Source organism: Salmo trutta, chromosome 20 (assembly GCF_901001165.1).
Source record: "Salmo trutta chromosome 20, fSalTru1.1, whole genome shotgun sequence".
In the NCBI taxonomy this organism is placed as follows: domain Eukaryota; kingdom Metazoa; phylum Chordata; class Actinopteri; order Salmoniformes; family Salmonidae; genus Salmo; species Salmo trutta.
The window spans coordinates 54,227,127-54,243,003 of record NC_042976.1 but is presented as its reverse complement, the minus strand read 5'-3'; the positions used below and the strand labels follow the sequence as shown (position 1 = coordinate 54,243,003).

At 41.5% G+C, this 15,877-nt stretch overlaps 1 protein-coding gene across 1 annotated transcript in view; it reads left to right on the top strand.

The window, feature by feature from the left end:
• The first annotated feature begins 298 nt into the window (after window positions 1-298).
• The window catches only part of tbc1d4 (TBC1 domain family, member 4), a 172,971-nt gene continuing 157,392 nt past the window's right edge, over window positions 299-15,877 (top strand). The window contains exon 1 of the mRNA XM_029703680.1: window positions 299-1,390. Coding sequence (XP_029559540.1) covers window positions 968-1,390 — 423 coding nt within the window. The 5' untranslated portion in view covers window positions 299-967. The remainder of the gene's footprint in view (window positions 1,391-15,877) is intronic.

The following is a 15,877-nucleotide window of genomic DNA, read 5'->3' as shown; positions in this document are numbered from 1 at the left end:
AGCTTCACGAGGAAAGCACACTTTGCAATAATCTGACATGGTTTCCATGTGTTTGATGCCATTCCAGTTGCTCTGTTCCAGCCGTTATTATGAGCCGTCTGCCCCCTCAGACTCCACATTTAGGCTTCAAAACATTAACAAACAAAAAAAATCACATATCTCATAGAAATACTTTAAATGATTCTTTGTATGATAACAAGTATACCATATGTAATTTTCGCCGTATTTATTAATTTACAAAGTATACATGACGGGAATCTTATTCTGAAGGATTCCAAAAAATCCGTGACCCGGAAGTTCTTAGTTATTCTTGCGTGTTTTACAGCGGTATCTCAAGCTCATGGCACCGAAGGGAACGATAAATAAACAGCCAAATATAGTTTTCCCCTGTGATAAATGACACACAGACAGGCTTGTCTTTGCAAAGGGAACTATCTGCTCTCGTTGGAACTGCGGTTTTGGAGAATCACCCAGCATTTTAAAAGGTGTTTTCTTCTGGCCTTTCACAGTTTACACCGTGCTCCAGACGCAACGTTCTAGCACACTTCACAAACTTCAACACCGTTTGGGAACTGCTCGGTCCTCCTCGTACAAATGTGACCTGGCAACACCAGTAAAGCACGAACGGAGCTGTCATTTCTAGGTTACGACAGTAACCACCTTGTGAGGATCTGGTCTGTGTAGCGAGTGCTGCAGTTTCGAGCTACACGAGGAACGCCTGCTTATGTTACTTTTTTGCATTAACTTTCTTACCTCTCAACAGGACTTCGTCGTGAACGATGGATTATTAACTGCTTACAAATATTCAAGCGTGTATCTAGCCAATCAGCTGAATTGGGCACAAAACAAAGTTGATCGATTATCGATGTTATTAATCGATTAAGGGCTGCATCAATTGCTAGAATTGAAATCAGCAATTAGGCGTTTGAATAGTTTAGTCTCTCCATTGTCCTATAATTAAGCGGAGATGGAGGGTCGGGATGACAAAGGGAATAAAGAGAGTAATCTCTCGAAGCCAGATATTCAGAAGTTTGCTCTCTGGTACATCGGCTGGTCCTCCTTGGATAAGCGTACTACCCTGCCCATGCTGCCGTGGTTGGTGGCGGAGATCCGGAAGAAAAGTGAGAAGAACGAATCGGGACGCGAGACTTGTTCCGTCCAAGCCAGGGAAGTTCAACTGGTGCTCACACCGCCGTTTATTCGATGTGTGCCCGCCAACAATGTCGCCAACTCGTCCGTCTTCATCTTCGAGCATAAAGCGCAGTTCATCTCACGTTTTATCCACAACAGTAATGACCTCACATATTTCGCCTACCTTATCCGGAGCCAGCCCGACAACCCGGAGTCTGAGATGGCATGCCATGTCTTCAGGGCATACGACCCTAACCAGGTAGGCTGTTATACATAGCGGAGGGAAGTAGGGGTGCTGCAGAACCCCCTGATAAATAACCCTTAAACGTCTTCCCGGGGCTATGTTCTTATATAATTTAGGCACAGATGTCACTGTCAGAACTACAGTACATCCAAACATGTTCATGCTGGCTTTACAGGTACACTGAAGTTTTGACTAACGCCAATTGTGCCTCAATGACGACCTATTCTTTACTTTGCAAGAATGTGGAGGTATGGTCCCATATTCGCCAAATTCAGCGACCTTTATAAATGGGTCAAGTACAGCTGCCACATTGTTGCACCAGCTACTGGCAAGCTTAAGCCATAAAACAATGGTCAACCTTTGGAGAACTCTGAACTTTACCACAGTGATCCTCTATGTAGTAGGCCTAGTGATGATAAAATGCTGTGTTAAGGGTATCTGGTATTTGGAAAGGTTCCTCAAACACACTCTTTAGAATCACCGGATAGCCTAATAAAGACAGGCCTATATTGATTGGTAAATAAAAACGTGATTTTGCAGTTGGTATTAAGTATTTAGTACATTGTGGTGTTGGGACAGAATTTGCCCAGTAATGGACTAAAGGAGCCTAACTCCTTATAGTCCAAGGACCTTACATGCTCTGTTTAAAGGCAAAGTGTCTCGAAGCTAAAAGAGCCAAATACTCAATTTAAATGTGAATAGATTATCAACTGCTATACGCTTCTAGTAACAACCCCTCTACTTTCATATATCAAAATTATTTCACAATGCAAAATACACATGTATTGTTTTATCAGAGTTGCAGTCTTCTGTTTACACAGGTATTCGGAGACACCGATAGCTAATTAGCATAGGTTGTCCACTCTGTCTTTCTGTTTTCTGTAAACAAGCAGTGTAACATGGAAATATGGGTGTGGGGGAACTGTAGCTGTAAAAGGTGTGCATCAATTTAACCTTTTTGTTTTTTGAAAATGTATTTCTTGCTGATATGAAAAATAATGTCCTTATGCTTCCAAAACCGTACCACAAGCATTGTGTGTTAATGTTCAGACCGAGCGTCGGTGCTTTTAACAGCACTCCCCAGTACAGAAGACGCCTTCCTCCAATCACTCTTATGTGTAATGTAATGGAACTGAGAGTCATGATCAAGGGCTAGGATAGAATAGGCAACCTGGATTTAAATATAGGCTAAAATAATCCAGATCAGGGCTGTATCCGTATGATTCAGGGGATCAAACATTTGTCAGACTGTGTTTGACAATATTATGTATTGACGTGTGCGTGCGCGCCTCCCATGTCCTGGCTTGTGCTTCATGTTTATACTTGAGTCACGTGGTATGGGGTAGCCGGCCAAGAATTCTGAACTCCAAGATACCCGATGGTGCGAGGCTATGAGTTTTGGCAGAGTGCAGCCTACCTCCCACTTCATCGAGTCGGTATCAGTCGATACTTGTAAAAATGTCTATTTCATGCATAACTTGTATCAATGTTTGTCCTGCGTAGTTGCATTATTTTCTTTGTGTGCTGCAATCCGTTAGCCTCGGAAAACCGTGCAGCGTTTAATGTTAGCTTGTGGGATCAGGCGGCTTTGCGAGGCTAGCAAATCCATTTTTTTTAGTAACTTCATTCTATGTGACCTCTGTCAAATTGTGCATACAATGACGGAGTTGCTGACATCTCCCTTGGCGGTGGTCGCGTAAACTGTTATTTTTACGAACTACGGATTGCAGCACCCAAAGAAAACAACTTGCAGCACTAGGCAAGGCAACATGATCAGCATTCCCCAGTTTAGCTTGCTAGCGTTGATGTTATGCAGGTTAAACTGGCTGGGTAGAAATGTGCCAGATGGACCATGAGGAACGCACCTTCCCCCACAACGACTGGGCTGTGTTCCCCTGGCTAGCTACCTCTCTGCACTTATCGGATTGCCGTTACCCCACACACAACTTTTATTTTCCTTTGTAGGAATGATTGATCACTGTGTTTCTGAAGTGCTTTGTTTTGACACGTTGTACTCTACACCTGGAACGGCTAGGCCTATGCATGGCATGCTGCTCACTGCATAGGAGTAGACGTGCCCAGTCCACAGTTACCTTAGGAAAAAAAGTGGAGTTATTTTAGGACACTGAATTTAACTGCTCTTTTGCAGGACTAGGAGACACACAGAAGCTCCAATAGATATTCTGAGAATGTGCTTGTCTTAGAAATTGCTTGTAGACAGATTTTGCCAAGCTTGAGGACTTGGGTTAACATTCTTCTGTATCTATCAGACTTAACTTGGCTAAGGGGATGTTCAACTTGTCATGGTACGTTTCAGAAGAAAGCGCTCCCTGACAAGGATGGTTCATCATGAACAATAGCGCAGAGCGAATATGCATAAATGTGGGCAGGCCTATGGTGCATTTTCTCTGGTTGTTGCGTTCTCTCTAATATGGTGCATCTATTCTCTAATTGTGTAATGTGTTAGCTTGATCACGTTAGATGGCTTTAGAGCAGTTTTGATTTGGTAGCCTAATTGAATGCTAGCTAAATTAGTGTCTTACTCTCAATGCTCACAATCTCATCTGACAGCACAGATTGAATTCAGAGTTAGTGCTTATGTGCATTCAGTGTCTTAGATCAGTCAGAAAAAGTTCATAAAATGACAAAGTAATAATTTATTTACTTATAGACAACACTGTATACCACAGCATCACAAATAGCACAACAATACAATATGCATGACTTATAGTTGCTATGACCCTTAACCTGGCTAGGAGTCCAGTCGAGTTCTCGCAGCCGGCAGATTGGCACTGACACACCCCTCTCTCATGCCAACCTGTGTCTGAGGAATTTTATTTTGGTCACTGGGTGAATAAATAAAGAATGCCTGCAAACAGTGTATGGTGACCCCATGTGCTGTAGTTAACCTTCTGCACCACCACCTATAGGTAAAGCAAATGCATAGCTGTAGCCCTGGGCTGGATACAATTTATATGGCACATCTTATATAGTTAAAGGGATTCTTTTGGATTTTCTCCAGAGTCAGATTAACTTGTGGGTACCATTTCTGTGTGTCTGTACCCAGTATGAAGGAAGTTAGAGGTAATTGAGCCAATGATAACTAGCTACCCATAGACCTTTTGTCATTTGCGCTAATGCTAGTTAGCAACTTCCTTCAAACTGCATGCAGAGACATAAAAATGGTATTCACAACTTCATCTGACTCTGGATAAGTAGATAAAGGACCCCATTGCCAAAATCCCGAAGTATCCCTTATAGTTATAAGCAGTGGCGTAGTATGCAGCCCCGGCAAAGCTGTATTGAAAATCATACCGTCGGTATGACTAAATATCCCGGTACACGTTATATCGATCATTCTACAAAAATGGTGGCTTTTTGACAATTTCAAAAATGTATAATTCCTATTTTTTTTATTTTTTTTACTCCTTTTTTTTGTCAGATTATAGTTAACCCATTAACAATGTAAATCAACATAAATGACAGCTTAATGTATTTAGATATTTTTACTACATAAAAAAAAAACCTTGTTCCTTTTTTCACTACACTACCGTTCAAAAGTTTGGGGTCTCTTTGCTAACATATTATATCAATAGACCGTAAAGACAATCATACTACCAATTATCACCCTTTGGCGCTCAAATAGATTACAAATATTATGGACACGTTGGAACTGGTGGATATATGGAGGCTTAAAAACACGGACGTTATAAGGTATACTTGAAAGAGGCTAAATCAAGCTAGTCGGATTGATTACTTTCTGGTATCCTTTTTCTATGGTGCCAAAAGTGAAACAAGTACGTATTGAATGCGATCAGACCATCAGCTTATAGCCCTCCATGTAACTATGACAGACTTTCCACGAGGGCGGGGATATTGGAAATGTGATCGGTTTATTAACGGACAGTAAATTAATGAAAGCTAAGGAGTAACATTTTTTTTTTTTCTTGTGTAATACAGGTTCAGGGTGTCCACTTACAGTATAGGAGGCCTTTTTAAGTGTGTTTTTAATAGGCCATTCAATTAAATGTTCATCCCAAAAACAGATTTGGTCAAGCGAGAAATTAAGTTTTAATGTCACATGCACAAGTATAGTGAGATGCCTTTCTTGCAAACTCAAAACCCAACAATGCAATAATAACAATGTATTGCTACAAAAAAATACAAGAGCAATAAGAAATATGAAATACACAATTAAGTAATTATACTATATACAGGAAATATTTAAGTTAGTTCCAGTACCTTATTTACAATGCATTTGGAAAATATTCCACATTTTGTTACGTTACAGCCTTATTCTAAAATGGAAAAAAACCCAACATTTAATCCATCACTCTACACACAATACCCAATAATGACAAAGTGAAACGGGTTTCTAGAAACTTTAGCAAATTTATTAAAAATAAAAAACGGATACCTTAAGTATTCAGATCCTTTGCTATGACACTCGATATTGAGCTCAGGTGCATCCTGTTTCCATTGATCATCCTTGATGTTTCTACAACTTGACTGGAGTCTACCTGTGGTAAATTCCATAGATTTTTGACATTATTTGAAAAGGCACACACCTGTCTATATAAGGTCCCGCAGTTGACAGTGCATGTCAGAACAAAAACCAAGCCATGATGTCGACGCAATTGTTCGTAGAGCTCCGAGACAGGATTGTGTCGAGGCACAGATCTAGGGAAAGGTACACAGTGGAAGAATGGAAGAAGTTTCCCGGACAAAACTGAGCAATCAGGGGAGAAGACCCTTTGGTCAGGGAGGTGACCAAGAACCCGTTGGTCACTCTGACAGAGCTCCAGAGTTCCTCTGTGGAGATGGGAGAACCTTCCAGAAGGACAACCATCTCTGCAGCACTCAACCAATCAGGCCTTTATGGTAAAGTGGCCAGATGGAAGCCACTCCTCAGTAAATGGCACATGACAGCCAGCTTGGAGTTTGCCGAAAGGCACCTAAATACTCTCAAACCATGAGAAACAAGATTGATAAAACAAAGATTGAACTCTTTGGCCTGAATGCCAAGCGCCACATCTGGAAGAAACCTGACACCATCCCTACGGTAGCATCATGCTGTAAGGGATGTTTTTCAGGGACTGGGATCAAGGGTAAGATCAACGGAGCAAATTTCAGAGGTCCTAAATGAAAACTGGTTCCAGAGTGCTCAGGACCTCAGACTGGGGCAAAGGTTCACCTTCCAACAGGACAACAACCCTAAGCACACAGCCAAGACAACGCAGGAGTGGCTTCGGGATAAGTCTCAATGTCCTTGAGTGGCCCAGCCAGAGCCCGGACTTGAACCCAAACGAACATCTCTGGAGAGACCTGGAAATAGCTGTGCAGTGACGCTCCCCATCCAACCTGACAGGGCTTGAGAGGATTTGCAGAGAAGGATGGGAGAAACTCCCCAAATACAGGTGTGCCAAGTGTGTAGCGTCATACCCAAGAAGACTCGGCTGTAATCACTGCTAAAGGTGCTTCAACAAAGTACTTAGTGAAGGGTCTGAATTCTTATGTAAATGTGATATTTAAAAATATATATAAAAAAAAAAAAAAATACATTTGCAAAAAATGTTGCTTTGTCATGGGGTATTATATGTAGATTGATCAGAAGAAAAAAATATTTATTCCATTTTAGAATGAAGCTGTAACAAAATATGGAAAAAGTCAAGTGGTCTGAATACTTTCTGAATGCACTGTATATGTGCAGGGATACTGCAGTGATAGAGGTAGATATGTATAGGGTTAAAGGGACTAGGCAACAGGGTATAAAATAAACAGAGTAGCAGCAGCTTGCATGTCAGTGGGTGTGTTGAAACAGTACATATGTGTGGGTGTTGGAGAGACAGTATGTGTGAGTTTGTGGGGCCCTGTCAGTGTGCATAGAGACAGTGCAAATATTGACATACAAGGTAAACTCGGTCCATGTAGCTATTTTGTTAGATATTTATCAGTTTTATTGCTTTGGGATAGAATTTTGGTGTCAGACTTGATGCACCGGTACCTCTTGCAGCAGAGAAAATAGTACATGGCTTGGGCGGTTGGGGTCTTTGATTTTCCGGGCCTTATTTTCTCACTGCCTGATTAGGTCCTGATTAGGTCCTGGATGACGGGGAGCTCGGCCCCAGTGATGTACTGGGCTGTCTGCACAACCCTCTGTAGTGCAATTAGTTTGAGGGCTGTGCTATTGCAATACCAAGAAGTGACGCAGCCATGCTCTAAATGGTACAGCTGTAGAACCTTCTCAAACTTTTTCAACCTCCTGAGTGGGAAGAGGCACTGTCGTGCTTTCTTCACGACTGTGCGTGTGTTTGGACCATTTTAAGTCTTCAGTGATTTGGACACCAAGGAAATTGAAGCTGTCTACCTGCTCCACTGTCACCCCTTTGATGTGGATGGGGGTGGGCTCGCCACCCTGTTTCCTATAGTCCACGATCAGCTCCTTGGTCTTGCTGACGTTGAGGGAGAGGTTGTTGCTCCGGCACCACAATGCCAGGTTACTGACCTCCTCCCTGTAGGCTGACTCATCATTGCCGGTGATCATGCCTACCCCCATTGTGTCGTCAGGAAACTTGATTATGGTGTTGGAGTTGTGCGTGGCCCCACAGTTGTGGGTAAACCGGGACTAATATTTGTTTAAATAAAATCCTTTGAAGTTCCTCCAACTTCACTTGATGAAGGGTGCTGTGATATCATTTTACTTAAACATCGAGTTAAACTAGCTGCAACACAAACTTACAAAGGACAAACTACGGTTGGCAATTTACTCCTTTTCGACTGGGAAAACCCCTGGCCTTGATGGCATTGCAATAGAAATACCAAACGTTTTATAAAGTATTGAAAGATCCACTACTAGCATGTTTTAATTATTCACATATAAATGGTCAACTGTCACACAAATAAGGGTTTATTACTCTCCTACTGAAGCAGGAGCCGGGGGGACAGTATAACCACCCAGTCTCTCTAAAAGATTGGAGGCCTCTCACCCTTCAATGTTGAAATGCAAAAATATTGTCAAATTGAATATTTAAGGCATTAGAAATTAATGGATTAGAAACAAAGGTATCAATGTATGCCGATGATTCAAGTTCTCTCACAATGTTCAACTCTGAACGGTCTTATTAGGACCTGGATCATTTCTCCAGTTTATCTTGATTAAAACCCAAATACAAAAGTTGCAACACAAAATTACAGTAAGTAAGATCAAACAAAAAACCTACTTAACACTTGCGTTCGTAGGGATTCGGTCTCTAAAAGACACTTTAAATTGCTATATGGTCTCCCAATTGATATGGTCAGATGGTGCAGTGATGTGCTTGGTGTACACGTTCCTGAAAAGTTGAATGATTTTGCACCATTTTGATGGACATCCTATCTATTTTACAAAGTTTTCTATCTATGGGGGAATTACACTGATTAATTCTCTAGTCATACCACAGTTTACGTATCTATTCGTGGCTCTACTGACTCCAGGATAATTTTTTTTTAAGTTATAGGAACAAAAAATATTACATTTTATTTGGAATGGAAAACCCGATTTAAAAAAAAATAAAAATAAATAAATAATAATAATAATAAAAAAATTAAAAAAAAGTTAAACGGGAATATTTATTTAATAAATGAGTTTGGAGGGATAAAACTTATATCAAGGCAATGGCCCTCTGTTAAAATGTATATTATACCGAAATGATATCTAAATCCAAACTGGTTTTCTAGTAGGCTAATAAGAGGGGCACATCCACTGTTTTAAAGTGGGGGTCATTGCTCTTATACAGGTTTAAAACTATGCATTTCCAGTGACAATGGAACCCTGTTTAAAGTGTCCTTATTTTTAAATGAAACTATACAGAGTTGGTTACAATTCCAATTTTATCCTCCAGTAGAGGCAGAATCTATATTACAGCAAATAAAATGGCTGAAAGCCAATGTACTGATAGAGGATAAACCAATTTTTGTGGAGAGAATGTATAAGAAAGGTATCATGTTTATGAATGACATTGTAAACAACGACGGTAGAATTATGAATGACGTGAACAACGACAGTAGAATTGTCATACAACCAATTAATCCAGGTGTATGCACAATACAAAATTATAACCACGAAATGGCAATTAGGAATTAATTTGTTTGTCTGCCACCAATTAAAAATCATAAATGGCTTAATGACTATACATTTTTGACTTACGGTCAAGAGGGTTTGCAACTATGCCACATAAAATTCGAGATAGTTGGGAACAGATTTCCGATGTCCCACTACCATGGTTTATGAACTGATATAGAAAACAACAATTGATGCATCAATTTAAGCTATTATATAAAATCCTTGCTACAAAAATAATGCTCAGTGTATAGGGTATTCAATTGTCAGACCGGTGCAGACTGTCGTGTGGAAACAGAATCAATAGAGCATCTCTTTTGGTACTGTCCATTGGTGGCTTGTTTTTGGAGTCAGGTCCAGGAATGGTTGTTATGCCATAATATCAGGTTGCAGTTGGACCTGCAAACTGTATTACTGGGGGATGTGAAGGACCACAGTCAGTCAATAAGAAATATCATTGTGCTCTTGGGAAAAATGTTAATTTTTTGTGGCAATTTGGGAAGAAATGTTGCAGACGGGGAGGTTTGAGTCCCTAGTGAGACACCATCGGAGAATGGAGGGATGTTTTGCTAGAGGAAATGTCAGAATTATATTTTATTCGGAAAGATGGGTGGCTTTCTGAAGGGTGGAATTGATAAGTGTTGGAATAATTATATACACAAATGTACAGTATAAATGTTTGAGGTCCTCCAATCAGGAGTGGGAATGAGTGATATATATTTTGTGTTTCTCTTTTTATGTCTTGTGGTTTGGTTTCATGCTGGTAGTTATGGGTGCGCTCACTTCCATGGTGACTTGGTTTTTCCCGCCCTTGGAAATACCTTTGGGCCTGGGGTGGTGCCTTGCTGGCGTCTCAGGGCGGGTAGCGGTGCGAGCAGCCATGTATTGTTATTTTACTGTTTTTTTTTCTTCATTTAAAAAAAAAAAAAAAGAGTCTGCACTCTTTCTTCCTATGTGCTTTTCAAAACAGCCCCGCCTCCATGAACCTTTGACCCAGTAAGAAGTTGGCAAGGATGTTGCATTTGTTTTTTACAATAGTGGAACACTAGTGACTTGAAATTGAGGGACAGCTATTCCCTGTAAATGATTTATAATATTTAGTTGATATTTAACTTTTTTTTTTAAAGTAATCCACGAAATAACTATAAAACTTCTTTGTATTCTGACATTTTAAAGTGGGAGAATATTCTTTTTTTTTTTACTCAACATGTCACTAAGCTACTACTCATGACCCGAGGGACAAGCCATTTTCATGGTAAATTTTTAGCAATATAACTGTCCTACATATGTTTTATTAACAATAAAAAAATGTAAATTAAAACAATTTTTTTTGTGTCCTTATCTGACATTTTTTAAATTTATTTTCTTGATGTTTAAGTAGGGGGACAGGAAAGCCACCATTTTCATAGAATGACCCCTAAATGGTATATTCCCCCCAAGCGTAGTCAAATTATGTGTAGGCTCATTAAAGGAATACTCCAGTATTTTGGCATTGAGAGCCAGAAACTCTTGGATACCGTTTTTTTATGTCACTGCATGCAGTTTGAAGGAAGTTAACTAGTGTTAGCTCAATTGCTAACTAGCATTAGGGCTATGGTAACTGCTAGCATGCTAGTAGATGCTAGTAGATACCATACACTTACAGGCATTGCGCTGATGCTAGTTAGCATTGGCTCGCAAAACGACTTCATTCTGGATGCAGAGGCGACCTAAAAATGGTATCAACGAGTTCATCTGACTCTGGGGAAGTAGATAAAAGGCTTCATTGCCAAAATCCAGAAGTATCCCTTTAAAGCTAATTAAAGCATGCTGGAGCGGCATGTACCAAATAACAGGCTCTCTGTTTCTTTACTCAACATAGATCTATTATTGGCCCGGCAGCAACAGTGTGTTAATCAGGGAAGTGCACACATCTCTTGTTCATTCTTGGACCGCTGGGTGACCCTTAGCATGGAATCCACCGTCTGCTGTGTCCCCGGGTCTGTCCTATTCTTTTTCTGAGCCAGTCAACTCAAGGTCCCGGTGACACCTGGGCTGCCTGGTTTAGTCCCCCAAGCCAAGTCAAATGTGAGGAGCGTGACTAGGTTGGTGCTAAAACCACTGACCCAGAATGGCTGAGGTCATCATAATGTGACTAAATGGATCTACACACAATATAGGGTATTGTGTGTAGATTGCTAGTCAAGTAAGACGCATCTCTTTGCTAGTCAAAGTAGATTGCTGAGGAATTTTATTTAACCCATTTTATAATATGGCTGTAATGTAACAAAGTGGGAAAAGTCCATGGGTCTGAATACTTTCCGAAGACACTATGCATGCATGAATGCATACAGTACCAGTCAAAAGTTGACACACCGACATTCAAGGGTTTTTCTTTATTTTTACTATTTTCTACATTGTAGAATAATCATGTAGTAATCAAAAAAGTGTTAAACAAATCAATCTATTTGAGATTCTTCAAAGTAGCCACCTTGAAAGTGCCTTGATGACAGCTTCTGTCTCTGCAGTCCAACTCATCCCAAACCATCTCAATTGGTTTGAAGTCGGGTGATTGTGGAGGCCAGGTCATCTGATGCAGCATTCCATCACTCTCCTTCTTGGTTAAATAGCCCTTACACAGCCTGGAGGTGTGTTGGGTCATTGTCCTGTTGAAAAACAAATGATAGTCCCACTAAGCTCAAACCAAATGGGATGGCATGTCCCTGCAGAATGCTGTGGTAGCCATGCTCATTAAGTGTGCCCTGAATTCTAAATAGATCAGTACAGTGTCACCAGCAAAGCACCATCACACCTCCTCCTCCATGCTTCACGGTGGGAACTACACATGCAGAGATCATCCGTTCACCTGCTCTGCATCTCACAAAGACACAGTAGTTGGAACCAAAAATGTCAAATTTGGACTCATCAGACCAAAGGACAGATTTCCACCGGTGTAATGTCCATTGCTCGTGTTTCTTGGCCCAAGCAAGTCTCTTCTTCTTATTGGTGTCCTTTAGTAGTGGTTTCTTTGCAGCAATTCGACCATGAAGGCCTGATTCACAGTGTCCTCTGAACAGTGTATGTTAATCTGTCTAGGACCGGCGGGACGAATTCGTCCCACCTACGTAACAGCCAGTTGAATCCTGTGGCGCGATTTTCAAAACCTTTGAAATGCTATTACTTCAATTTCTCAAACATATGACTATTTTACAGCTATTTAAAGACAAGACTCTCGTTAATCTAACCACACTGTCCGATTTCAAAAAGGCTTTACAACGAAAGCAAAACATTAGATTATGTCAGCAGAGTACCCAGCCAGAAATAATCAGACACCCATTTTTCAAGCTTGCATATAATGTCACAAAAACCCAGAAGACAGCTAAATGCAGCACTAACCTTTGATGATCTTCATCAGATGACACACCTAGGACATTATGTTATACAATACATGCATGTTTTGTTCAATCAAGTTCATATTTATATCAAAAAACAGCTTTTTACATTAGCATGTGACGTTCAGAACTAGCATACCCCCCGCAAACTTCCGGGGAATTTACTAACAATTTACTAAATTACTCACGATAAACGTTCACAAAAAGCATAACAATTATTTTAAGAATTATAGATACAGAACTCCTCTATGCACTCGATATGTCCGATTTTAAAATAGCTTTTCGGATGAAGCACATTTTGCAATATTCTAAGTACATAGCCCGGCATCACAGGGCTAGCTATTTAGACACCCACCAAGTTTAGCCTTCACCAAAATCACATTTACTATTAGAAAAGTTTGATTACCTTTCCTGTTCTTCGTCAGAATGCACTCCCAGGACTTCTACTTCAATAACAAATGTATGTTTAGTCCAAAATAATCCATAGTTATGTTCCAACAGCGACGTTTTGTTTGTGCGTTCTAGACACTATCCCAATGGTAAATAACGGTCATGCGCACGGTGCATTTCGTGACAAAAGATTTCTAAATATTTCATTACCGTACTTCGAAGCATGTCAACCGCTGCTTAAAATCAATTTTTATGCCTTTATTCTCGTAAAAAAGCGATAATATTCCGACCGGGAATCTGCAATTAGGTAAACAGCCAAAAGAAAATACTGCACGGGGTCGAATCGGGCACGCGCCTAATTCCATTGTCCTCTGATAGACCACTTGGCAAAGGCGATTATGTGTTTCAGCCTGAGGCTGCCTCGTCATCGTTCAGGTTTTTCCCGGGCTCTGAGAGCCTATTGGAGCCGTAGGAAGTGTCACGTTACAGCTAAGCAAGAACAACAACACCTTGTCAGACAGGCCACTTCCTGCATGAAATCTTCTCAGGTTTTTGCCTGCCATAGGAGTTCTGTTATGCTCACAGACACCATTCAAACAGTTTTAGAAACTTTAGGGTGTTTTCTATCCAAAGCCAATAATTATATGCATATTCTAGTTACTGGGCAGGAGTCATAACCAGATTAAATTGGGTACGTTTTTTATCCGGATGTGAAAATACTGCCCCCTAGCCCAAAGAAGTTAAGATGTCTGTTACTTGAACTCTGAAGCATTTATTTGCGCTTCAATTTCTGAGGCTGGTAACTCCTAATGAACTGACCCTCTGCAGCAGAAGTTACTCTGGATCTTTTCCTGTGGTGGTCCTCATGAGAGCCAGTTTCATCATAGCGCTTGATGGTTTTTGCGACTGCTCTTGAACAAACGTTCAAAATTCTTACAGGTGGCCGCCTCGCTTCGCGTTCCTAGGAAACTATGCAGTATTTTGTTTTTTTATGTGTTATTTCTTACATTGTTACCCCAGGGAATCTGAGGTTTTATTACATACAGTCGGGAGGAACTATTGGATATAAGAGCCATGTCAACTCACCAACATTACGACCAGAAATACGACTTTCCCGAAGCGGATCCTCTGTTTGGCCTACCACCCAGGACAATGGATCGGATCCCAGCCGGCGACCCAAAACAACGACGCCGTAGAAGAAGGGGCAGACGGAGCGGTCTTCTGGTCAGGCTCCGTAGACGGGCACATCGCGCACCGCTCCCGAGCATACTACTCACCAATGTCCAGTCTCTTGACAACAAGATAGACGGAATCCGAGCAAGGGTAGCATTCCAGAGAGACATCCGAGACTTTAATGTTCTTTGTTTCACGGAAACATGGCTCACTTGAGACACGCTATCTGAGTCGGTACAGCCACCTGGTTTCTTCACGCATTGCGCCGACAGAAACAAGCATCTCTCTGGTAAGAAGAAGGGCGGGGGTGTATGCCTTATGATTAACGAGATGTGGTGTGATCATAACAACATACAGGAACTCAAGTCCTTTTGTTCACCTGACTTAGAATTCCTCACTATCAAATGCCGACCCCATTATCTACCAAGAGAATTCTCTTCGATCATAATCACAGTCGTGTATATCCCCCCCAAGCAGACACATCGACGGCCCTGATAGAACTTCATTGGACTCGGGGATTTTATTACTTCATTAGCCGGGGATTTTAACAAGGCTAATCTGAAAACAAGGCTCCCCAAATACTATCAGCATATCGATTGTGCTACCAGGGGTAGCAAAACCCTAGACCACTGTTATTCTAACTTCCACGATGCATATAAGGCCCTCCCCCGCCCTCCCTTCTGAAAAGCTGACCATGACTCCATTTTGTTGCTCCCAGCCTACAGACAGAAACTAAAACGGGAAGCTCCCGCCCTCAGGTCTGTCCAACGCTGGTCCGACCAATCGAATTCCACGCTTCAAGATTGCTTCGATCACGTGGACTGGGATATGTTCCGCATTGCGGCGAACAACAACATTGACGAATACGCTGATTCGGTGTGTGAGTTCATTAACAAGTGCATCGGTGATGTTGTACCCACAGCGTCAATTAAAACATTCCCCAACCAGAAACCGTGGATTGATGGCAGCATTCGCGCAAAACTGAACGCGCGAACCACTGCTTTTAATCAGGGCAAGGTGACCGGAATCATGACCGAATACAAACAGTGTAGCTATTCCCTCCGCAAGGCAATCAAACAAGCTAAGCGTCAGTACAGAGACAAAGTGGAGTCACAATTCAACGGCTCAGACACGAGAGGTATGTGGCAGGGTCTACAGTCAATCACGGACTACAAAAGGAAAAACCAGCCCCGTCGCGGATCACGATGCCTTGCTCCCAGACAGACTAAACAATTTTTTGCTCGCTTTGAGGACAATACAGTGCCACTGACACGGCCCGCTACTTAAACCTGTGGGCTCTTCTTCACTGTAGCCAACGTGAGTAAAACATTTAAACGTGTTAACCCTCGCAAGGCTGCAGGCCCAGACGGCATCCCCGGCCGCGTCCTCAGAGCATGCGCAGACCAGCTGGCTGGTGTGTGTACAGACATATTCAATCAATCCTTATCCCAGTCTGCTGTCCCCGCTAAG